Source organism: Myotis nattereri, assembly GCF_964212035.1.
Source record: "Myotis nattereri genome assembly, chromosome: 17".
In the NCBI taxonomy this organism is placed as follows: Eukaryota; Metazoa; Chordata; class Mammalia; order Chiroptera; family Vespertilionidae; genus Myotis; species Myotis nattereri.
In genome coordinates this window covers 7,565,988-7,591,131 of record NC_138092.1, presented here as the reverse complement: position 1 = coordinate 7,591,131, position 25,144 = coordinate 7,565,988, and the positions used below count along the sequence as shown (strand labels likewise).

Here is a 25,144-nt window from a genome sequence, read left to right as displayed (position 1 = left end):
TATACCTCGGTTGCAGGCTCCCGGCCCTGGTCAGGGGGGCATGTGGGAGGCAACCAATCGATGTGTCTCTCTCACATCAGTGTTTCTGTCTCTCTTCCTTCCATTCTCTTTAAAAATCAATGAAAAAAATACTCTTGAGTGAGGATTTAAATAATAATAATAATGATAATAATAATAATATTTGAGGGATTTTAAAATACCAGTCATGCTTTATTTCAATAAAATGAAGTGGCTTGAAGAAAAATTAAATAGTATTTGGTTATCATTTATCTCTTTGTTCACTTAGTGTATAATGATGAGTAGATACTTTCTATGAGCCTGGCACTGTGCTAGGCACTTGGTATGAACACTGTGGAATAAACATATCTCCTTTTCTGTGGTCCTTGCAACAGAATGAGTGCATTGAGGTAGGGTCTGAAGATGTATAGAGAATGAGATGAGATCTCTTCTCTACAACAGGAAACTCAGTTGGTAAACTCAAGTGGGAGAAAAGTCTGTACATAAAAACTACTGGAATGCATTTACACCTTGAAGGTTGTGTGGATATGGACTTGTGCTGTGGTTTTATATATGTACAACCTGCACGCCCCCTACTGGGGATGGAGCCCACAACCCAAGCATGTGCCCTTGACCAGAATCGAACCCGAGACCCTTCTTGCTCAGTATCCACTGAGCCAAACCAGCTAGGGCTGTGCTGTGGTTTTCAATCATGGTCTCCCACTGCTCAGTGTGGGAGGAAGGGCTGGACTCACAGCCCTAGATGAAGCTGGGTAATCCCCATCCTGGCCGATCTATATGAATAGAATTGGCTCAGATGAACAATATCTGGCAGGTAAGGGTTGCCTGTTCAGCCTGAAATAGACCACAAATGCTCTTACAATTTAAATAAGAGAAGGCAATCCTGGGCCCTAGGAGTGGTCAGGGGAAGGTGTGTGAAGGCCACAGGAATGGAATTGGGCCTTTATAGCATTTCATTAGGTGGAATTCATGTTTTCTTCTTCTTTTTTTTTAAAAAAATATATTTTTATTTCAGTGAGGAAGGGAGAGGGAGAGAGAATTGTAAACATCAGTGATGAGAGAGTCATTCATTGGCTGCCTCCTGCATGGCCCACACTGGGGATCAAGCCAGCAACCCGGGCATGTGCCCTTGACCGGAATCGAACCTGGGACCCTTCAGTTCGCAGGCCGATGCTCTATCCACTGAGCCAAACCAGCTAGGGCCATGTTTTATTCTTTGTATGTGCCTAGAACATTTCTGAGTGCGGAGGATGGAGTAATGAGCAAAGCCGGCAAGACCCTGCTCTCATAGAGCTTACAGTTTAGCGGTGGGGGCGGGAGACAGATAATAAAGGCGTTGATAAGAGTATTCTCCTTAGCTTTAAACACAGTGATGGCAATAAAAACAATGTCGGAGAGAATGATCGGTGTGCTGTTGCCCCTGGTGAGTCTTTATTTTGGGTCACTGGAAAAATCACCTCTGCGGAAGTGACTCTTGAGTGAACCCTGAGTGTTAAGCAGGAGCTGGCCATGCAAAAGTCTGCGTAAAGGGTCAGTGGACAAAGCTGTGAAGATGGAGTGATACATTCTGTGGGGGTTTATCCATCAGAGAGCTGCATGCTGGAAGGACACAGGTGGATGGGAGGCTGAAAGCTGTAGGTTAGTGCCAACGTATGGACGGTCTTGGGTGTCAGAAAGAATAAGGACTGTGTGGTTCTTTCTTTTAAAAAAAAAAAATACTAGTGACCCGGTGCATGGATTCATGCTCATTGATAGGAAATTAATTAGAAGGTGGCTGAAGGGGTGGGACTGGGTGAGATGGGCCAGACATGCCCTGGAGCCAACCTCCCATGGTCCCTCCCCCTGGTGTCTATGGAGTGAGCAGGGGTCCCTCTGGCAGGTGGGGTCCCTTGGCCTGGACTGTGGGGGTGGGGCTGAAACCGGCTCCCTGGCATCCCCTGAGGGGTCCCAGAGTGTGAGAGGGCACTCTACAAAGTTGCTGTCGTACAGGGTGTGGAACGCAAATGCAAGTGTGCAGTAAGCCAGATTTGGGGCTGACAGTGCCCCAGCAACAACATAACCCACAGCCTAAGGTGGAATCACGCGGCCCTGCGAGGAATCGGGCTCTCTCCTCTCTGGTTTTGGGGTGTGTCACCCGAGAACCACTGCTGCCAAGTCACTGCAGCTCAGCAACTCCTGTGTTGAGCATCTCCCCCCTGGTAGTCAGTTCACATCATAGTGACCCATCGGACGGTTGGACACTTAGCATATTAGCCTTTTACTAATATATGTATGTGTGTGTGGGTATATATATATATATATATATATATATATATATATATATATGTTTATTGATTTCAGAGAGGAAGGGAGAGGGGAAGAGATATCGAAACATCAATGGTGAGAGAGAATCATCCATCTGCTGCCTCATGCACACCCCACACTGGGGATCAAGCTCACAACCCAGACATGTGCCCTGACCGGGAATTGAACCTTGACCTCCTGGTTCATAGGTCAGTGCTCAACCACTGAGTCATGCTGGCTGGGCAGTACTGTGTGTTTCTTTGCATATGTATTAAGAGGTAGAAGAGAGAAGGAAAATCTGGGTGAGTGTAGTCACGGAAACGAGTGGGGACATTGAAGTTTAGTTCACACAGCCTATGATGAGGGACACTCAAGTAACAATGTCCCAATCACTTCCTGTTGGAAGTTGAGTGTAGTCCTTAAGTGAGCCAGATATGGTGTTCAGTAGACTAATTCATATCAGGGATATAGGAGCATCCTATATAATAAAAGCCTAATATGCTAAGTGTCAGGTCGTCTGGTCGTCCATTCAACCAATCAAAGCATAATATGCTAATGATATGCTAAGGCAGCTCAACTGCTCGCTATGACGTGCACTGACCACCAGGGGCAGATGCTCTGAGTGGTAGGTTAGCTTGCTGCTGGGGTCCGGCTGATCAGGACTGAGCAAGATGGGCCGGACACGCCCTGGAGCCCCCCCCCCCCCCCCGCAGTCCCTCCCCATTTGGCCAAACTCCTGCGTCCCTCCTTTGCCCTGATCGTGCATCAGTGGGGTCCCTCATCCTGGCCTGTGCCCTCTCACAATCCGGGACCCCTCGGGGGATGTTGGAGATCCGGTTTCGGTCCGATCCCGCAGACCAGGCCGAGGGACCCCACTGGTGCGTGAATTTGTGCACCGGGCCTCTAGTCCTATAAATGAGATCATGGAGGCTTAACAAAGGTAAGCTACAATCACTAAGGTAATGTTCTCTAAGTCAGATAGGACATAACACTCCTTTTGTGGTCATTCTCCTTGGACCCCAAAACTAATAGTGTTTTTACTAATGTAAAAGAACAGTATTTCTGCTATACAATGTTTTTATGAAAGAGGAAAGTTAGAGTTAAGGTTTGATCCAGGCCAGGCTCATTGATAAAAAGAGGTGTGTCTAAAGGCTCATGTTTGGAATACTGTCATTCACTAAAGGAGAAATTGCCCCAAGTGTTGATATACTTCTCTAGAGAAGTGTGTTTGGCCATGATTGAAAAACCCAGTAATGGGGAACTGCACTCGCTCTCTTTTGAGGTTGATTCTGTTGTGTGTAGTCTTTATATCCTATTAAAATTTTTGGAAAGATAAACTGATACAAGAATGGTTTGCCAAGGCCCGCAACTCTTCCTTGTAAAACCTTGGCTCAGTGTACACATTGAAGGGATGGGGGCGTAAGATAAAAGCATTATAAGTATGAGGTTAACTGAATTCAAATAGAAGGTTCTCTCAAGTTATTGCATTCCTTAGAAAAATAAATACATTGTGCATATGGTTAAAATTGATCCAAAAAAGCATTCTGTATGCCAGTGATTACATTCCCATCTGTGATTAAGGTTTTCTGTCTGCATCTGGTTTTCACATTATATTTCTGTAACAAGAATCTTTTATATAGCAGAGTTCACATTCTGTATTTTCTATTAGCTGCAGCTTGAACTACTGCACGGATCGCAGATCTGCACATGTGGTTTTCATTACCTCATTCCATGGAGAAAAAGTAATATTTGTTTGGGAATGTATGTTTTCCACAATTTCCATGGCAATATAACATGTTGAGCCTTTTTAATAACGCACTTGTAGAGCTACAAATTGTTTGAAGCATTCTACTCTTGGTGTAGTGTAGCTTTTAAACGTTTCTCAGTCTGTTCCCCTCATAATGAGGTTTTTACAAATTGGAGGGCTGAGACTCCAAGTAAAGCCATTACTAGAGAAAGAGACATTTGCTATCATTTGCATGTGACGCAGACTTTAGGGTGGAATGAGTATCACAAATACCTGGATGTGTATTTCCTAGTGCTCATGGCCGTGACTCATTTTATTATTTCATATTGGAAGACCATTTCATGTGTTGGATGTCTAAGGCACATACACAAGACCCCAAAGTTATTATTTGGAAAAATCTAAACGTTAGCTCCCCCTTTTCTTGAATTACCCTGTTGATTGTGATATAATGTGTTCTCTATATAATACAGTTAAGTAAGGAAAATTCTCATGAGTCATTCACGATGAGTTTATATCGTGCACTCTTTGAACGTGCATTTGTATGCTGTGTTAACATTTAAGAGTTTATGAACATAGACACTTAAAATAGTTTGTGACACTATCTCCCCTGCCAACTTTTCTCCATTCACCTCAGAATACTCTGATTAAAATCGACACAAGTAAAGTTAAAAAGTGAGACAGTATATTGTCTCTTGGAGGATCATTTATAATGAGACATTTATTATTTATTTATATAATTCTTTATTGTTGAAAGTATTACATATGTCCTCTTTTTCCCCCCATTGACCCCCTTCAGTCCCCTGCCCCCCCCCCGCCCCCCCCCATTGTCTGTGTCCATGGGCCATGCATATATGCATATCAGGTCCTTTGTTGATTATCTCCTGCCCATCCACTCCCCCCCCCCCCCCCCCCCCCGCATTCCCTTAAAGCAGGGGTGGGCAAACTTTTTGACTCGAGGGCCACAATGGGTTCTTAAACTGGACCGGAGGGCCGGAACAAAAGCATGGATGGAGTGTTTGTGTGAACTAATATAAATTCAAAGTAAACATCATTACATAAAAGGGTACGGTCTTTTTTTTTTTTTTTTTTTAGCTTTATTCATTTCAAACGGGCCGGATCCGTCCCGCGGGCCGTAGTTTGCCCACGGCTGCCTTAAAGGATGTTTACCTGAGAGCTACGACACCATTCTTTATTACGAAGCCCAGACGTGAGTCTGGTAGGTAGCAGTCATGCGGAGGAAGGAGTAGCCTCTGTGGGATGTGACTGTGCTTTGCCCCCTTCATTTGTTCAGTGGAGACTAAACTATTGCCCACAGTCATGATCCACTTTGGTCAGGCTCTCTCGCATCTCTTGCTGATGGTTGCTGAAGCACAAATATCAAACATCCTGATTGAAGCTAAGACAAGTATCCATTTTCTTTCCCCTCTAATACTGGTTTGTCCTCTTTACATTATTGTTTTCCTTGGAATAGAAACACTGGAAAGAATAGGATTGTGCAGAGAATGACTCATTTCCATTTCCAGAAATAATCATATGTAACATCTAGAGGTATTTACTTCCAATCTCCCTCCCTTGCACCCCCTGGCCCCCCCAGTATGTGAGTATGTATACGTGTGTGTATGTCTATCTCTGTGTCTTGGTCATTTACTTACTGAAAGTTTTGTTTTGCCATTTGTGAATAAAATTATTAGGTTTCATAGTAAACTAAATGTTTCCCAGTTTCAGCTAATTTTCTTTAATTATCTTTGCTGAGCTTCAAGATAATGTCCAATTAAGAAGTACCTCGTATTGGTAAACATTTGCTTATTTGATTTTTGCCATAAAGAATGAGAAACAACTGACTTTCGATCGAGATGGTGAAAGTCAAGCAAGACCTGACCCCACAGTGATAATACATACCATCTTATGTTTTATTGCATTAGTAATTCACATTAATATGTACAAATAAATGTTAGGATTTTTTACTCACAAAAAAGATACAACAGCAGAGTCATAATGTGTTGGAAGTATTACATATGTCCACCCCCACCCCCCCATAGACCCCTTGAAGCTCTCCCCCCCACCCCCCAGGCCTTCACCACCCTATTGTCTGTGTCCATGGGTTATGCATATATTCATACAAGTTCTTCGGTTGATCTCGTCCCATCCCCTCACCCACCCCAGCCTTCTTTCTGAGATTCAACAGGGTATCGATTTTTAAAAAAATAGAATCTGCTTGTTTATATACATCAGGATATATTCACCAATTTTAATTTCTGGGAAGTAGTTTGGTCTCTTAAAAATAATAGCAACAGCCTTAGTAATACTTTTTGAGACTGTTACAAATCTTTATTTTTTCACTTACTTAATTCCTACCTTATGTGCATATGATTGTGCTAGGTTTCTGTTTCATAGATTATATGAACTAAATAGGGATACTTTTTTCTATTCATAGTAGTGGGTAGTAATAGCAAAAGTGAGTAATAGGCACTCAGTAAATATCTGAGGATAAAGGAGTGAATTCTAAATCTTCCAAATGTAGCAGGAAAAATTAGAATATTGGAATCACTCTAAGAAAAAGAAGAATGTGATAGAAGTTTGTTCATTTGGTAAAACGATTCACCAGTAATTGTGACTAATATATTTAATTACATAAAGCTCATTCATTACTAATATTAATAGTTTCAGACCATTTTAGCTACTAATGCCAATATTTAAATTTCAGAACAGGGAAACACCGCTTTGTTTTAGACAGGATTTAACTTGCATATAAAATTCCAAAATATAAAATGGCAACAGAAACAGATGTCTCAAAGCATTTTCTAAAGAAACTATAATATTTGACAGATTATTTCATTTCACTTTTTATCAAAGCAGGTAAGATCTAACATTCTTTTAAGGTATTGATGTACATATGTTTTAATACCAATTTAAGGAAAGAGGAATTGTCAGATTCAGAATGTATCTAGCTTTGAGCCAGATGATTGGAGAATTAAGAGTCCTTTAGAGCAAGTCACTATAAGGACTGAGAAAATGGGGATTATTTTGGTATCTTCTAAAATTTTGAAGAGCTTGTATCTATTTCTTAAGAAACAAACTAACACACTGTTCTAGTATTATCTTACTAGAGGCCCAGTGCACAAAATTTGTGCACTCAGGGAGTTGGGGGGGGGGTGTCCCTCAGCCCAGCCTGCGCCCTCTCACAGTCCGGGAGCTTTTGGGGGATGTCCAACTGAAGGCTTAGGCCTGCTCCCCACCAGACATCTTTAGCACTGCCTTGGAGGTGGGAGAGGCTCCCGCTACAGCAGCTGTACTTGCCAGCTGTGAGCCAGCTTTTGGCCGAGCGGTGCTCCCCCTGTGGGAGCGCACTGACTACCTGTGTTGAGTGTTTGCCCCCTGGTGGTCAGTGTGCGTCATAGCGTCTGGTCATTCAGTGGTTCAGTCGATTTGCATATTAGCCTTTTATTATATAGGATAAGCAGATGGGTGCTACTTTAGACTGGTTGTGATATATGCGTTTTGTTTTTTTTTCCCCCTTTGTTGTTGTCAATAGAAAAGATTGATCTCTGGGCTGGTGAACATAATATCTGTCCCAGTGAGAAAAGGAGAGAGGAGATTAGCAGAGCGATTGGTGGAGCATGATATCTGTCAAAAGCAACACTTGGAGAGCACTGAGTTTAGTAATAGGTGACTGCCGGAAAAAGGGGAACTTTGAATATTGTCAAGGTAAGGAACAGAGAAATATTTTGATTTTGCAATTTACTTAAGTGCCAAAACAAGCAACTTGTTATTTTTCACCAGTAAATTATAATTGTGAAGGTTTTCTTTTCTTTTCCTTACGTCTGCTAGTGCCTGTTGATAATGAGTCTGTATTATATATTTTAATCGTTTCTTTTTGAAATTTTGGGGTGCGGGTTTGGGTCAGTCAGCCTAGCTGTGGGAGCCCTTGTTTGATAGCTCTGGGTCTGAAGATACCAAATGATCAAGTACCCCATGTCTTTCCCCCTCTTTCTGTTGCGGTGCCTCTTGCCATGTTTCATAATCCATCTGTTAAAAGCTGAGCTGTACTTGGAGTTAAAGAGTAAAAGCTATGCCATGCTTTCTGTGTTTATTGTAACCAGAGATGGTGTTTTCAGAAATAGTTTGTTGACGAAAGAGGAGAATAAGTGCTTTTCAATTTATTACTTCTTATTGATTTGGATTAAAAAAAAAAATTTTTTTTTTGGCCGAATGTAACGTCCTAAGCAGAATTCATGTCAGAAGGCACATTAAAAAGGAAAAGAGTGATAGCTAACTTTAGAAAGACAGCAAATATAAACGAAGTGCATTGCCATTTAGCAAGAGACTTTTGGAGGCCTACAGCATTTAGAAATTAAAGGGATTCCTGAATTATGGATTCTGGAGAGTTGATGTCTCCTACAGCCAGCTCTGTTTCAGATTTAGTGGACTTGCACAGATGAATAAGGATAAACCACCAAGAAAAAACTGAGAGCTAACACAAATGTTACATGCTACTGGCTGGCACTCTGAGTAATTGGGAAGTGATTTGGGGAATAAATTCTGGGGGTAGATTCTGAGGTTCTGGGACTGCCCGTCTGAATGTATGAAAAGAGGGGTGGCAAAAGATTCACCATTTGGGGCTAGTGTTCTGGAAACATCACTGCTGGTGCCCACCCCACACATCTATTTTACAGTTCTTAACAGATACTCGTTGGCTTGTTCTTAAAGTCCCCAGGAAGGCGTTGGCAAGGGAGGGTGTTTTTGTTTCTGAAAGACCAGAGAAAATGAGAGAATTCCTTGTGTAGTGACAGACTCCTTCCAGGTAGCCTAAGTCACGGTTTAGTCTCTCTGTATTTCTCTTTCTCTCCTTCCCCTTCTTCATGTTATGATGGTCTTCTCCTGCAATGAGAGAGAGGCAACTTCAAAAGAGAAGGCAGGGAATTCAACTTTATTAAGCAGTCGAGACATTTCTTACCTCTGCTTCTATATTCTTACCTTATATGTTATTGTTACTAAAAATTAATTTCCTGAGAATGCAGATCTCTGTTGCTTAGATTTCTAAAGTCTAGAATAGAAAGATTATCTTATTATAAAGAGATAAACTAGTAATAATAACCACCACCACCACCACCACCACCACCACCCCGCTTTAGAATTTTCTTGTCATCTTCCATCAGAAGAAAGTGCTTGTTTTATTTATTTATTTATTTATTTATTTATTTATTTATTTATTTATTCATTCATTCATTCATTCATTCATCCATCCATCCATTTACTTATTATTATTATTTTAAATATATTTTTATTGACTTCAGAGAGGAAGGGAGAGGGAGAGAGAGATGGAAACATCAATGATGAGAGAGAATCACTGATTGGCTGCCTCCTGCACACCCCCTTCTGAGGATCAAGCTCACAACCTGGGCATGTGCCCTTGACCGGAATCAAACCCGGGACCCTTCAGTCTGCAGCCGATGCCCTATCCACTGAGCCAAACCGGCTAGGGCTAGAATCATTGTTTTTACCCACCCCATCTGATTGCTATCGTATTGTCTTCTAGCCATGTGGTATGTGTATATCTGGCTCGCTAGCAGCATGCAAGATCCACATTAAAAGCAAAAACTGCATGACGAGGACGTGAATTTTAAAACAGCCTAATGCCTGGTATTTGTTATAATATGCAAATACCGAATTCTCAGCATCAAGTGTCAGAAACACTATGTTGAGTTTCTTCTCTCTCTCTCTTTCCTACATGCATGTATGCATACATTCTTTAAAAAGATGTGTGTATGCACACACACATATGTGTATATGTGTGTGTGTGTGTATATATATACACATATATACATATATATACACATATACAAATATATATATTTGTTGGCTATAACTGTTCAGCTTCTTTATTTTTTTTTTAATGTGGCATTGAAAAATTACCCCTCTGATTTTTCTTCCTTTTTGTCATAGTAATGGGTATATAGAAATAGGAGGTTCAGACTCAAGTGTACCCAAGAAGTAGAAAACAGAAATCACATACTTTAAATTTGCAAACACCTGGAATCCATTGGGTTCCTGGGGTTGTAATTTGGGAGGCAGAAAAAGCCAAGCACTCTGGAGTTGAACGGTTCGGGCTGTAAGTGAGAATGGCCTGGAGTGGCCCCAGAGAGTCTCTATGGCGAAGGTGACGTCAGGTGGAAGTCCCCAGGGACAGGCCCGCTGGATCCGGAGGCCCAGGAGGAAACGCTGCCGAGGGGCAGCCACCAGCTTCGGGGAAAGCTGACAAAGGGAGAACCCTCCTGTGTTTCCCGCCAGCGTTTTAAATCGTGCCCCACATTTGCACGGCGCTGGGCACTCCCGAAGGAGGGTTGAGGCTGTTTTCCTGGAATGGGTGGCCTTGGGAGGGGTGGGCGGATTTGGGTCAGCCAGGGGTGATGGCCAATATTTGACATATTAAAACAAAATGACCCACTGGTTGCCTGGAAGATGCACAGGGAAGAGCATGGGAGGCAATTATGTCAGAGGAAACGGGTTGTAAAGTAACATTTATGTTCATATCCTAGGATGGGATGTTTGCCTAAGACCCGTTTATAGAAATGTCTGTGTTTCGAGAGCCACATTTGGATTTTTAAGAAGGATATTTAAAAAAAAATAAAATAAAGGTAATTTAGATGCTGCTGTGCACCTGTAAATATTGGTGTATTTCCTAGGAAAAGAAGAAAGTTGTTTTTCTCAAGAAGGAGTGCTGGTTTTCAGAGCCTCTGCATTTATTCATGGTTTTTCTTGGTCATGTTTGAGGGGTCTGGTAGCACTAATGGGCTTTACCCCACATGGAGCTCTGAGCTCATTGGAGCACTACACACTGATCTCGGGTCAATGTGATGCGTGAAATCAATTTATTTGAATCTCTTTGCCTCCATAGGAATTTGGCAGCGTGCCAGTTGTTTTCATTTAATGTTCTTTGTGTTGAACACAGACGGGCAGGCATGCTTTTGTATCCCCCTCCCTTTTGGTCTCTATCTCTTTCAGCCACTATTTTACTCTATGGATTTTGAGATGAAGGAAGAATATATTGTTTATATGATTCTAATCTGGATGTGCATATATGTAATATACCACAGCTACCCTTTAATCTTTTAAGGGATTTTTTTTTATATATATTTCTGAGTTTTATTGGTGACTTTCTTTGTACACAGGAAATATTTTAGAGTTTTGTTCAAATTAAGATTTTTGAAGAAATGTCATAAATCAGATCATGGGTAGCATTTGCTTGCCGTAATGCCCGTGATCGAAACTGAAAAAGAACAATATTAAATGACACAACACAACAAGTGTTTAATTTGTGAACCGGACTCTCAGAATTACTTAGGCGTGGGGAGCTTTTTTGATGTTGAATCCCACTTTAAGCAGGCACGTGCTAAATAAAAAAAAATGATGATTATATCGGTATTCTTTTCTTTGAATAATTCATCTTGATTAAGATGCAGTGCTTTACATAGATTTGTTATGTATGAATTTTTACGAAGTTCCTGCCATGTGGGTAATATTTTTGCTTTTTAAAATTTGGAAGGGAACAGCATTGAGGGTTGTTTTTTTTTTATTACAAATAGATTCAGACCTTTCTATGGATGTTTTTGTTGGGAGGATTTGTTTCTGGGTCAGATTTAGAAAGAGGGGGAGGAGGAAATGAGAGAGAGAGAGAGAGAGAGAGAGAGAGAGAGAGAGAGAGAGAGAGAGACATTCTGTTGATGCTCCAGGCAGTCCTTGCGGAAGTTGATATGCAGAACCCTGGAGACGCAGCTTTGGGGTCAGACTCAGACTCCGCAGCCCTGCTTCCTTGTTTAATTACCTGAAGAGCAGAACAGGCCGCCTGCCTGCGAGTGTGTGAGCAGCCAAAGCCAGTATCCCTCGCAGCCGCCTGGCACTTGGGCATCCTGCAAGGCCAGCCCCGCCCCGGCTCCTTTCTCCCTGGGGGCATCGTGTGCCAGAGGCCTTGGGCTGGGATTGGAGGTTCTGCCAGCCTGTGCCCCTGCTCCCTCCTTCTAGATTCACTGACAGGTAGTTCTTAATTTGTTCAAATGGCTCTAAAAATTTGGCTCTTGCATTTTACACTCTGGCCTTGCTGTGGAACAGGGTCTTTATCGACAGCCATAGGCATTAACCAGCAGAGGGCTGGCCTTGGTTAACGGGCTCCTCTTTTCCTAATTCTTGTTCCATAACATTCTACATGTGCTGTTTTTTGGGGGTCAGACTCACTAATAGTTCTACTAGTTCAGGATGGAAACAGTAATTTAAAGGTGGTTTTTCAGGAGGCAGTTTTGGAAAATTAATATGTTAAAAAAAATAAGATAGTCCATCTTGAAACAAAGGTGATAGAACTTTTAAGGCCGGGGCTATTTTTCTCTCCTCGGAATTTGAAGATGAACTTGGACCTTTGCTGGGGGAGGGCCCCACCCTTGGATGAAGCTGGGGGTGGTGAGATACCCTGTTTGGAAAGTGGTGCGTGGCCAGTTTGAGGGGGTACAGGATAACTCGGAGGGATGCTTGGAGGTGGAACCATTTGGGAGATTCCCAGAGAATAGCCAAAATGTTATCTTGACCAAGAGGACACCTCTCAGGGTCTTTATCCACTTTGAGGGCTGATTGAAAGTCCAAACTGGGGGTGAAGGGGGCACGGGGGTTCGTTGGTGGGGGTGGGCTTCTTGCAAAGGGGAGGGAAAGCGCGATGACACACGCAGTGATTTAGGTTTTCTACCACTTCGTTAGGGTTCTGTCATGGAGACCGAAGGGCATTAGCCTCTAGGCCAGCGGTTCTCAACCTGTGGGTCGCGACCACTTGGGGGGTCGAACGACCCTTTCACAGGGGTCGCCTAAGACCATCGGAAAACACATATGTAATTACATATTGTTTTTGTGATTAATCACTATGCTTTAGTTATGTTCAATTTGTAACAATGAAAATACATCCTCCATATCAGATATTTACATGACGATTCATGACAGTAGCAACATTACAGTGATGAAGTAGCAACGAAAATAATTTTATGGTTGGGGGTCACCACACCATGAGGAACTGTATGAAAGGGTCGCGGCATGAGGAAGGTTGAGAACCACTGCTCTAGGCGCACATACCTGCGCCCCATTGTTCCTAGGGGTTATGGGCACGGAAAGAGAGCAGCAGGTACCTTCACATGTGCATGAGCCCCGGTCCAGGGATTGATCCCATTCGTTGCATCGAATAAAGGAATTGGACTTCGCAGGGAAGAGTTTGGTAGGGATTACTCTAAAGGCTTCTTTCTGTATTATAGTTATAAAGGTAAGGTCCGTAGTTTCTGTATCTGTGTACCCCTTCAGTGAAAAGTGAATAGACATGTAAATACTTGGCTTCGCCTGGTGTGTGTGTGTGTGCCTTGTGATGGGGCGGCATCGCCACGGTCTGTTCTGCACTCAGTGGCTCTGCCGTGAGTGGCTCTGGGTGTCCTCAGTGGCTCTGGGTGCGTGTGTTTATTTATGGATCGGCCGGCTGCATTTCTTTCATTGTATTTCTCTTTTCAACCTCAGAATCCATAGGAGAGAAGAAAACATAAATACATCTTAAGCCACAGTCAACATTCCTGTCTGGTGCCTTCCACGGGAAGACTGGGTTTCCCCATTTTTAAGCTCCAGTTATCTTCCTAGTTTGCGCCAACTGGAGCTTTCCTAGGTGAAGTCACATTAGCGCCATTTGTAGCATTAAGACTTGGCAGCAGAGAGTGTATAATGTGAGAAAAGCATGGAGGATTTCAAAAGCGAATGGAGAGAGTGACGCTTGCAGGTGGCACCAGGAATTAAAGAAGAAAATATGAACAAGAAGATGGTGTCGGTGCCTAGTTCCGAGTGCCTGATGTAAGTGTGGAGTGAAATGGCAAGGAAAAGTCAGATCTGTGGGAGAAGAGAGTGGGAGGAAGTGAATTACTCTAGTCGAAAAGAGAAGGAAAGCACCAAATTATTTTTTTTTATATATGTTTTTTTTTGATTTCAGAGAAAAAGGGAGAGGGAGAGAGAGAAACATCAATGATGAGAGAATCATTGATCTGCTACACCCTGCACGCCTCCTACTGGGGATCCAGCCTGCAACTGGGCACGTGCCCTTGACTGGAATCGAACCTGGGACCCTTCAGTTTGCAGGCCTACCCTCTATCCACAGAGCCAGCTGGCTAGCAGTGGTCGGCAACTGCGGCTCGGCAAACCGCGGCTTGCGAGCCACATGCGGCTCTTTGGCCCCTTGAGTGTGGCTCTTCCACAAAATACCGACTTCTGCGCATGGGCCATAAGGATTCAATCGCACTGTACGTGCGCGCCCGCACGTGGTATTTTGTGGAAGAGCCACACTCAAGGGGCCAAAGAGCCGCATGTGGCTCACGAGCTGTGGTTTGCTGACCACGGGGCTGCTAGGACAATACCAAATTCTTTTAGGAATTGCAGACTTGTGGCAATTTACCAGCAGGAATGAAAACGGGACATTTTGATAGAACACAAAAAGGTCACAGTATTCCAAAAATTTAATAAGATTTTGGTATCTACAGTTAAGAATAATTTTAATAAGTAGTAAGAGTGGGAATTGAAGTTTCCATACAGAGTAAGGGAATTAAGTTGAGATGTACAGGTTTTCACAACTGTTTGGTGCATTTCAGAATAGATAGCATCAAACCCTCTTCTGCCTGGCCTTGCTGGGTAGGGAGGAGTGAGGCACGCCTGATGAAACCCAGCAGGGGTGGAGCGAAACATTAATTTTAAAAGTTATGTTGTTATAAAGGCAAATATACTGTACTGGGTGTTATTTGAACAAAGAAAGCATTCGTTTTAAAGTGAAAATTTATAATGGAATCGATTCATGGTTGCTAAGAATCATTTTTAGTAAGTTTGAATTTGTTGATAAAGGTGGCAAATTAGTATGTGTGCATTTTCATTCATTTTGGAATGAAAATTTGAAATGGAACCCACGGTAGCCAAGAATCATTTTTGAGCAAGCTTGAATTTGTTTATAAACATGGCAAATTAGTGTGTGTGCATAGATATTCCTAATTTGCAGAGATAGAAGTGGAGAGTTTGTGAGAAATAAAAGGCCTGTAAAAAAAATATCTGATGGAAAAATTCTGGGAGTTTTATTTTATTGCTGTGTATTTGCTCCACCTGGTGGATTTTGTTGAAAGTGTTTTAATTCCTGTTAATGAAAAGAATCCCCTTTACACACGTTTATAGGAACATAAATCTTTTGTTTTATTTTTGTTGCTGTGTAAAATAGTTTAATTCCAGTTGAGGTCAAAACATTGGTGTCTTTGTGCAATTTTTCCAGTGCATTGAAATGAATATTCTTTTTTTTTCTGGTTCAAAATGTGACACATGCTCATTTGGAAAATAGAAAAAAAGAAAAGATTTGGAAAATAAAGAAAAATAAAAAAAAGGAAATAAACACGATGTATAAGTTCACCACCTAGAACTATTGCATTATTTTAAATGATAGATGTTATCAGAAGAGGCCAATTTTGCATTGACATTTATTTAAAGGTATGTGGAATGTTGTATATGATGTCGAAGTGTGATGGTTATTATAATTTTTTTTTGGGGGGGGGGGCAACTGGTACTCTTAGAATTCCCAGGCTCCAAAACAATCAGTGTTTAGCAGCTCTGTGTCCACAGAAGGTAGAGAGATTGACTGGGCTGTCCATAGGGGTGATGATGTCTGTTGTTCCATGGGCTTACACAGACCGCTTTCTGTGGAAATCTTAAGGATTCAGTTGTGCGCTGAACACCTTATTGTCTTGCAGAGGTTATTTATGTATTTCTCTCTCCTTTCGACTAGAGCAGCTCTGGAACAGAAGGTGACGTTTTGCAAACAGTGTCTTCCTTATGCAAGAGACGTGGAGACCTTTTTATTGTCTTTAAAATTGTCATGCACGGTCCTCATTAGCGTTTATTGTTGCAAGCCTACAAGCAGAAAATGTGGAATTGGCCTGTCATAAATAGCCCCACAGAGCTCCCCGGCCCCTCCCCTGCCGCCCGCAGTGGGGTGTGGGCTGGGTGTGCGGGGAGAGCGGTCCAGATGGCTGCTGCCCAGAGCAGAGCTGCAGGTTTTGTCTCTGGTGCTGAGAGGAGGGAAAGTTCATTGGAGCATACGCCACCCCCCTCGCTTTTTCACAAAACTGACTCGCCATTCGTCAGGACGGGGAGGTGGTGACATTGAAACAAAGGTTTTTTCACTCCGCGCGTTACAGTCCTTGTCAGAGGGCTAAGGGATGTGGAGTTAGGGTGTCCTCTCTATTACCCGAGTGGTTTTTATAGCCATAAAAAATAGGAGGAAGTTATAAATGCCAACCTGTTTGCAGATTGACATGCCAGTGTGTACTTCAGATGGCTTTTTTTAGGAAAATCCTTTTGTTTGAAGAAACAGAGTTAATAGAGCTAGTGTTCAGCCTTGTCGATAACCGAAGGAAGTGTTACGCTTTAAAAGTTTACAAATAAGTTAACCCTTTGCTGGTGCCTATGGTGTAATCTGTAGTGAATACCATTAGCAGGTCTGAAGTTTGTATCTAAATAATAAAACAGTCAACCAAGGCAAGTGTTAGATCTATTATAACATTTCAGAATTCTTTTTGAGTATTAGATATTGATAACCAAAAGTTGTTGCTGGGCCCTAGCTGGTTTGGCTCAGTGGATAGAGCGTCCGCCTGTGGACTGAAGGTCCCGGGTTTGATTCCAGTGAAGGGCACATGCCCGGGTTTGCAGGCTTGATCCCCAGTAGGGGGCATGCAGGAGGCAGCCGATCAATGATTATCTCTCATCATAGATGTTTCTCTCTCCCCCTTGCCCTTCCTCTCTGAAATCAACAAAAATTAAAAAAAAAAAATTGTTGTTGGAAAAGAACCACAATATATTATAATAGTTTAAAGGCATTGACACTGTCAGAAACAATTCATAATAATTAAATATATAGATTTAGCTTATTTCTAGCACATGATATTTATCTTAAACATCTTATTTTGCATAAATACATACCAATCTACCCTGCATACTTAAATGTACTAATGCACATCTTCTCATTCAAAGTAGAGGAAATAATTTTCCCTATGAAATACAGAAAAGTACACTTCAACCAGAGGTAAAAAAAAAAATCAAGTATGTTGCTCGAAAAATTGTGGAAATACTATGACATTTTTATTGTGACACATTGAGGAGGGAAAAATACAGAGACTTCAGGTTTTCCGTTTAGGAAATCATTATGATTTATCAAATATGTTATGGCTGGAACCTTCAAATTACAGTTCAGATCACACTATTAACGTACTTTAACTGAGGAAGATACAGGAATCACAGTGACCTCCGCCACCATCCGGTTTGACGTGTCACAGGTGACGGGCAGGGTCCTGACTCCTAGCTCTGAACCTGCCACTTGCCCCGTAGATTAGGGTTCCTTGACAGACCGTCCAGTATGGCCTACGTGGTGCATTCTGTTGGATGGTGCTTTTGTCACTAGCTTGCCGATGACCCAAGCACCGAAGCTTGTCTGCTTCTGTGATGTCTGGTATCATCGCCTATTAAGACACGTTCCCTCTATCTAGCTGGCAGGTTCCATCTTGTTGCTAGCCCTGAGGCCTCCTGGGCAGCCCTACATAACCCTTTGGCCCCATAATGTGTAGACACCCTTCAGAGTTTTTCAAATGGCAACCATGTCTCTGTTCTTCTGTCATTTAAGCCAAGTTCTTGTGAGCTCTTTTGTGGACCGGTTCAAAGTTGAGGGGGCGCAAGTGCTGGCCAGTCATTTCCTCAAAGGAAGGGTATTTGAAGGAAACAGAGGGAAAGTGTCTAAGTTGTTTTTAACAGACATTTATAGGAAGAAGTTTAATTAATAGATAGCCATTTTCTTACCTTGATGAAATACTTTAATGACCTTTCTGCCCCCCCCCCCCATTCCTCTGATTTCTTAACTAACACATAAGCTATGTTTTCTTGTAGACACAACATGATTGCATTTATCTTTGTCATGAGACAGTTCGTTATGGCCTTTATTTCGTACAGTTTCCAAACAAATTAGTGTGCATTTTTTATTAGGGGTTGTGTCTCTTTAATTGACTGCCAAAGTGAGGAGAAGTTAGGAAATCATCTCAAAGAGAGGTCCACCTCCCCGTAGCCCAACAGCTCACAAGTTGGGCAGGTTTGCCCTGCCAGTGGGATGCCTTTAGAAAGTACTAATAGCTTCCAGCTGGGTGGAAAATCCAAACCTTTGGGGGCTGACAAATCTAGCAGATTTGAATTTGAAAGCAGAGCTAATGCCTCCATTTTATTTTTTACCACTGGCCCATAAAACATTATTTTCCAACATGTCAGCCTCATTTGGTGGCCAGTGGTCTGAGATTGAAAGTGGAACCAGCCAGTAGAGAAATCTGGACATGAGCGCGTCCCCCCTTTTCAAGCGGGTGTGCCACTTGGCGGCGGGGTCTCCTCCAAGAGCAGGGGGGCCCTAATGACCATTCATCAGTGCCCGTTGGCTGGTCACCGAGTGCCTTCTCATTCAGTTTATCAAGTCTTGCACATAAAAAGTCAGAATCCGCCTTCTTCAGCTTTGTTGCAGGCAACTAGGAGGAAAATGCTCCGCTTGAACCCGTCTTGCCCCCTTTTTCGCGTTGTTAATGCAGCCCCGCTTACATGAGTGCCTTTATTGGGTCAGTTAGAATATCTGAAACTATTAATTCTCTTGTATTGAATAGCTGGTGGCAGGCCAGAGCAGATGGGGTAGGAAAGTATTTGGTTGGGTGTATTGCTTTCAATTAGGATCAATGAGGTTTCAGCTCCTTTGAATTAACTCACTTCATACCCACCGTGTGAAGTCACAGCCTGCGAGAGGCAGGGAGGAAAGTTGAGAAAACCTGTAGGAAGGCTGTAAGGCGAACTCTGCCTTCCCTGGTGTAGAGAGCTTTCAGGAATTGCAGACGATTTTGATAGGCCCCTGGACCTTACTGGTAAGTCAGGTTTTGAACAAAGGAAAATGACGTCCGCCAGGGCTCCTCTGTTTTGGAATGAAGTGAAAACACCTTGGAGCAGCGGTTCTCAGCCTTCCTCACGCCGCGACCCTTTCATACAGTTCCTCATGGTGTGGTGACCCCCAGCCACAAAATTATTTTCGTGGCTACTTCATCACTGTAATGTTGCTACTGTGAAGAATCGTCATGTAAATATCTGATATGCAGGATGTGTTTTCATTGTTCCAGGTTGAACATCATGAAAGCATAGTGATTCATCACAAAACCAGTATGTAATTATATATGTGTTTTCCGATGGTCTTAGGCGACCCCTGTGAAAGGGTCGTTCGACCCTCAAAGGGGTCGCGACCCGCAGGTTGAGAACCGCTGCCTTGGAGGCATCCAAGTCCATTAATGCCTTTCTAGAGAATGATGTCAATTTATTGGCAAAGCCTGGCGTTCAGGTGTTGACTAAATGTACCAGATTGGAAAATGTACCAATTTGGGTGACTCACTTGAACGAATTGGCCTTAAAAATGCTTTGTGTTTTTAATGAAAAGACACAGCCTACTGGCATGGCTTTCCTGAGGAAGTACTTAATTGGCCAGCCATGTATCCCTTGTGATTGCTTGGAATATATCTAATTTTTAAAAATACGATTTCTAGTGGAGATGCAGGACTGTGTTTCGTACTGGAGAAAACTTTGGCAATTCAGATTCCACCCCCACCCCCGCCCCGCCTGTCCCCCATGCACGTACATAAATGCATTTGTCATGTTATTGATTGTCCATTTTTATTATACAATTTGGACGTTAGAGCTCTTGGCTCCTATATGCTTATGTTTTTTTTTTGTGTGTGTGTGTGTTTTTATTGAAGGGGAAGTTATTTTTGTCTAAGTGACTATACAGAACTGTGTATGCAGGTGTCCATGTTCAAGGTGAACTGCCAAATAGGGTTGCTGCTTTTGCTCGCCTCCATGGATTAAAGAGCAAGAAGAAGAAGCTGGTTCCTGGAGAAAATGCTGAACTAGTCTCCGATGCACACGCACTCAGTTAGGCCCTCTCTGCAATCAGATTTCTAGGTGAGAATCTCCGGGGATCCAGGTTTTGTTGACGTGGATCAATTTAAAGTGGCAATTACTGTAGTCAGATAACAGCTTAAAAAGCTTTTTTACACATAGGAAAGATACATAATCACACGGCATATGGAAGTTCAATTTTCTGAGCTATGGTTTAGCGGCTTGCAGTGTACCGATATTAAGACCTAGTTTTAAAACCGGATATCATCCAGTTTCCTTAAAGTGTAATGCATTTTTGTCGTACGATTTTCTATTTCGGGAGTGATTCACTGTGCATATCGATGAAAGGTTGGGTTTCCCACTGTGAAAATGTTTTCTTTCTAACATAGGTAAAAGTATTAAAAAAAAAAAATCATTGAGTGGCTTTAAAAAAACACTGTTTTTAAAAAGTGAAGATATACAGATTGAGGATGCTGGATTCCAGAAAGGCCCTGACTGCAGGCCTTAATTATCACTCTCATGCCTGCTAGAAAGCTCTCTGTCATAAGAATGTTTGCGCTTGGTGCTTAACTGTCCTGAAATCCATTACACAGAACCTCATTACAAGTGACATCTAACTAAGATGCACAAAAAGATTGGCCCCATAAATAGGGTGCAGTATACTACTCGTGACAGAACGCAGTCATCATTATGAATTATAGTCTTTTCACAGGTTGTCCCTGACAGTGATGGATTTTGAGGGGTTCACCAGATGCAGCAGCGCTTCTAGGGTGCAGTATTTGGGGGGCTGCAGAAGTTCTTAGGGATTGACGCCATTTACTAAAGATGACTCATTTTCAGGGTTTGCAGGGTGTGTGCGCGTAGGTGGGTATGCTCTGAAACAGGTTGTGTGCACTCTTGCCGAGAAGTGTAGGCATGGCGAGTAGGTAGAAGTCGGAGTCGCTGCCTGTGTTTTCAGATGGGCTTTTATGATTTCTTTGAGGCCCCAAGGAGGGGGTGGGGGGAAATCTAGCTGACAAAGCTTAAAAGCATGTGGAAAGGGTAGAATAAGCAGAGGAAGGCGGTGAAGGGATGGCAAGAGTTAAAGGGGATGATCCCGTCTGCCATGTTCCTTGAACTTGCAGGCTTGTCAGAGGCTCCTGGACAGAGTTGTTTGTGTGTTTGTAGTGGGTGGAACAGACATTGGGAAGGTAAAACGGGAGGGGGCATCTCTCTGTCTCCTCACGTGCCTGCCCCGTTGTTAAAACAAACACAAACCTGGGAACAGGTTGTGCCAGGGCAAAAGTGAGGGAGGGTTCGAGAGGAGAACAGTGTTTTCCTCCTGCCTGGCATTTTTTTGTGCGTTTAGGGAAGGAAAGCCCGCAAGGCAGACAGGCGTATGTTTTTCCTGTGAGGCAGGGATGTTTTACAAAGGACTAAAGAGGGACTGCTGAGAGGAAAATAGCCAGCTTTAGATAAAGCACTATAACAAAGCCTCGTCGTTTTATATATCATGGTGTCCATTAGAGCTTAATGGGGAAGAGTCCATTGAACTGGGCTGGGTATGTGTCATTCATGGGAAGGAGCAGCATTGAAGGGTGAGCAATAATAATAATAATAATAAAAATAAACCAGAAGGACAGGATTGTTCAGCCTTTGAAAAGCGCCCCCCTCCCTTTTTTTTTCCTGTGAAGATTTTGTTTTCATTTCCCAGGGATCTCTCTCCGCAGAATACAGGAGAGTGAGCTGACAGTGTTTGGAGCGTCTCAGCACAGGGACCACAGGGGGTTAAAAGCACGCGAGTAAAATAGAAGTGGCCTGCTTCTGCTTCGAGAGCGCTCTGTTTCACACGTACCCCCTGAGAAGCTGACAAAAGGAAGGATTCTGATACTCTGTTCCCTAGGATGAGCTGGCACCCTAGGCAAAGTCTTATAAATACGTTCTTGCCCTGTTTTGGATTTTCAGTTGCATAAACAAACTTTGAAGTTTGTGCCTATGATTTTTGTGTTTGTTTTTTCAACGTAGTTCACCATGATGAGAAGGTGAAGAGAAGTCATTTATCGGGGGGCCCAAGTCTCCTTGTCATACTTTTGGCAAAAGAAGGGTTAACTGGTAACTGGCTGGGGGTGGCGGCGAATGAATTATTCAGCATTTAGCTTATCATTCTGCTTTTTTTTTTACTGTCTGTTCTTTGGAGCTCTGGAACTTCTGAGAGAGAGAGAGAGAGAGAGAGAGAGAGAGAGAGAGAGAGAGAGAGGCAGGCCGGCCACGGTTGCGGTCCTTTGCACACACATCCCTGTCATTGTTCTGCTTGGAGAGACAGGGCTGGGTTCAAGGCCACATGTGCTCCTGTCATCATCCACATTTCTGCTTCAAGTGCAACCCGGAGTGTCAGCTCTCCATCTGTCTCTGGCTGGCAGGCGCACGCGCCCAGCACCCTGCCTGGGGCCATGCCGCCCCAGCCCCTTCCGAGGGCCGTCCTCTCCCCGCCTGCGCTCATTCCAGAACACGAGGCCTGAGCTCCGCTCGCGCTGCGTGCAGCAGGCAGCCACCTTCTGTGGACGCCGCCTTCAGGGATGCCGGGTGAGTGAGCCCGCGGCACCTCCTCCCTCTGATTGGAACGTGGAGGACGCTTACTTGTTAGGAGGCAGGGAAGGGGCCTCCTGCCCTGTGGGTGCTGTGCCTTCTGTGGGGCAGAGGCTGGGAATGGCAGAGGTGATAGGTGGAAGGGAAGGTGAGAGAGAGAGAGAGAGAGAGAGAGAGAGAGAGAGAGAGAGAGAGAGCCATCAAGATCTAGATACAGGGGTACGGGGTGTGGGAGTCCTTCCTTTTAAAAAAACCCGGGAGGTGTGTTTCGAAAGCTGAGCCATGTATGTGTTGCCAAAGCCATTCGCTGGAGGGATGGAGCTCCACTTAGAAGTATTGTTTCTGTTCTGGATTTCGTGCCTGTCATCGGTGCCTTGTAGCCTGGACATTTCCTCTGTGAGGAGAGTTGTCAGATGATGGCGGAACCCTGGGATGAGGTCTGTTCTTTTTTTTTTTTTTTTAAGCTGTTTGTGTTAGAGAAAGTAAAGAATGCTTTGGAACTGCAAATCATTCCAGTCTCAGCCCTCGATCACCGTCCTCGGATGTCGCAGGCAAATCGTGGACATCATTTAATTAAAAAGAAAAAGTCTGCCGAATTCCTGACGCTGTCGCGGGTCTGGAAATTTAGTGTACGTCCATTTCCTCGGGAAAATATTATCTTTGGAGCCTCTGTGTGTTCCTGTCTGTGGTTGCTGCCAGCGAAGGCTCTGCTGCCGGGGAAGGCTGGTTCTCTGCTCGTCTCCAGGCGGTGCCTGCTGGGAGCAGTCCCTCTGCGGCCAGAAGGGACAGGGACGGGCAGAGAGACCCCCAGCCGGCACACCGTGCCCATGGCCTGGCTAGGACAGGCAGCAGAGGCTGTGCCTGGCCCCAGAGCGCCGACACCTCGCAGATGGTGTTTTGAAACATTATCCGCGGTTCTCCGCAGCCACAGTTGTGTGTAGGTATTGCCAGTTGTTTGAAGAATGCTTCCCCCTTTAGGATGTGTCTTGTGACCCTCGTCGCTATTAATATACGTGCAGACAGGAGGCCTTCGGGACAGAACGGCAGTTTTTCTTTAGTTCAGTAGATGAGGAGTGGGTGTAGCTGGGATAGGAGGGAAGTCAGTTTACCAAAAGAGACAATGACCAAGGTATGTCAAGGGCCATTGGAACTTCGGAAGCTCTCCTCTTTATTTATAATCAGTGTGAAAAAGTGTGTGTGTGTGTGTGTGTGTGTGTGTGTTATTTCGCCAGGATATTGGAACACTTTCGTTTGATTTTGATGTCATCATTTGAATCTTCTTTGTTTTTATGCTCTTCATACATGTGTGAAGTAATCTGACTTATCAGTATTTTGAAGAACCTGTATTTTGTTTTGCTAAAACAAACCCCACAATAAACCCAAGACATTTGTGAATGATAATAGGGGGAAGGGATTATTTGGTTTTAAAGTATCTTTATTTAAAATGCATTGAACTATTTTTAAAGTTTTGGAATCATGGATAAGTTTTGTTTTACTGTTGAGTTGTTGATATCTGTCTGGTTCTGAAGCCTGAGGTGTGGGCAGTCTCTCTCTCTCTCTCTCTCTCTCTCTCTCTCTCTCTCTCTCTTTCTCTCCCCCTCTCTCTCATCAACTGTTAGAAAACCTTTTACTTGGATGCAGAGAAAATATTAACAGCTGTGACTGTGAGCATGTGCCAGAGTGAAGATACTTGGCTATTTTTGACACCCGTTTGCGCTTTTTAAACTTTACTATTGGATGGACTATGTTTTTAGCATATTTTAGGCCATACACATGTAGTTATATTAATGGATAATTTTAACCACCTGGGGCACATTTTATATTTTTAAATAAGACATTATAGGTAGAAGATTAAAAGGATGTGTTTTAGGTAATCTGGTGTTGACACTGTTTTTAACATTTGACTATATATCTAACACCACTTATTACTATTTACTGGTAGGTCATGTGTCAGAACTGGTCCCTGGTTGTATCAAACTTGCATTAACAATTCTCAGATGTCAGACCTTTTCCATAAAAATGGGAATGCCTGGAAACAGATACACACAGGCTGAATTTGTTCAAAGACATACCAATCTGTGGGGGTGGGTAGATACAAAAGTCTTCAGTTTAGGGGTTTCTAGCCTTAGTTTTGTTTAGAACACATGCTTTAGCTGTTGGTAGCATATTGTTACAAAAAGGGACTATGAAAAGTCAAAAGGGGCCAGGCATGCTTTAAAGAAATCAATTAAATTATGTTTATGGTTTAATTCAGTATAAGGAGATATCATTACACTGCCTGTCACTTTGTAATAACTAGATCCTGAGTTTAAGAAAAGAAAAACGGAAAATGTTTTCTTATGAGAAGCCTGAGACACCTTGGGTATTATACTGTTTCAAGAGATGACTCCAAGCTCTCTGAAACGTTTATATTTTTAATCAATCTTCGTATAATGTTATCAAAGAACATATGTTGACCTACAAAAAGCTTTCCGGACTGTTTCCTTAAAAGGACAATAAGTGAGCGCAGTCCGTGTAGCTCAGAAAGAGTGCTGTTCTTTCAGA

At 43.1% G+C, this 25,144-nt stretch overlaps 1 protein-coding gene across 3 annotated transcripts in view; it reads left to right on the top strand.

Moving 5' to 3' along the window:
• RUNX1T1 (RUNX1 partner transcriptional co-repressor 1) overlaps window positions 1-25,144 on the top strand; it is a 144,757-nt gene that overhangs the window by 21,397 nt on the left and 98,216 nt on the right. Inside the window, exon 1 of one of the 3 annotated variants that reach the window (XM_081110882.1) lies at window positions 7,664-7,753. The exons of the other annotated variants lie outside the window; for them this stretch is intronic. Coding sequence (XP_080967008.1) covers window positions 7,666-7,753 — 88 coding nt within the window. The 5' untranslated portion in view covers window positions 7,664-7,665. Of the gene's footprint in view, window positions 1-7,663; window positions 7,754-25,144 lie in introns of those variants that run through there. 3 annotated transcript variants of the gene reach the window in all.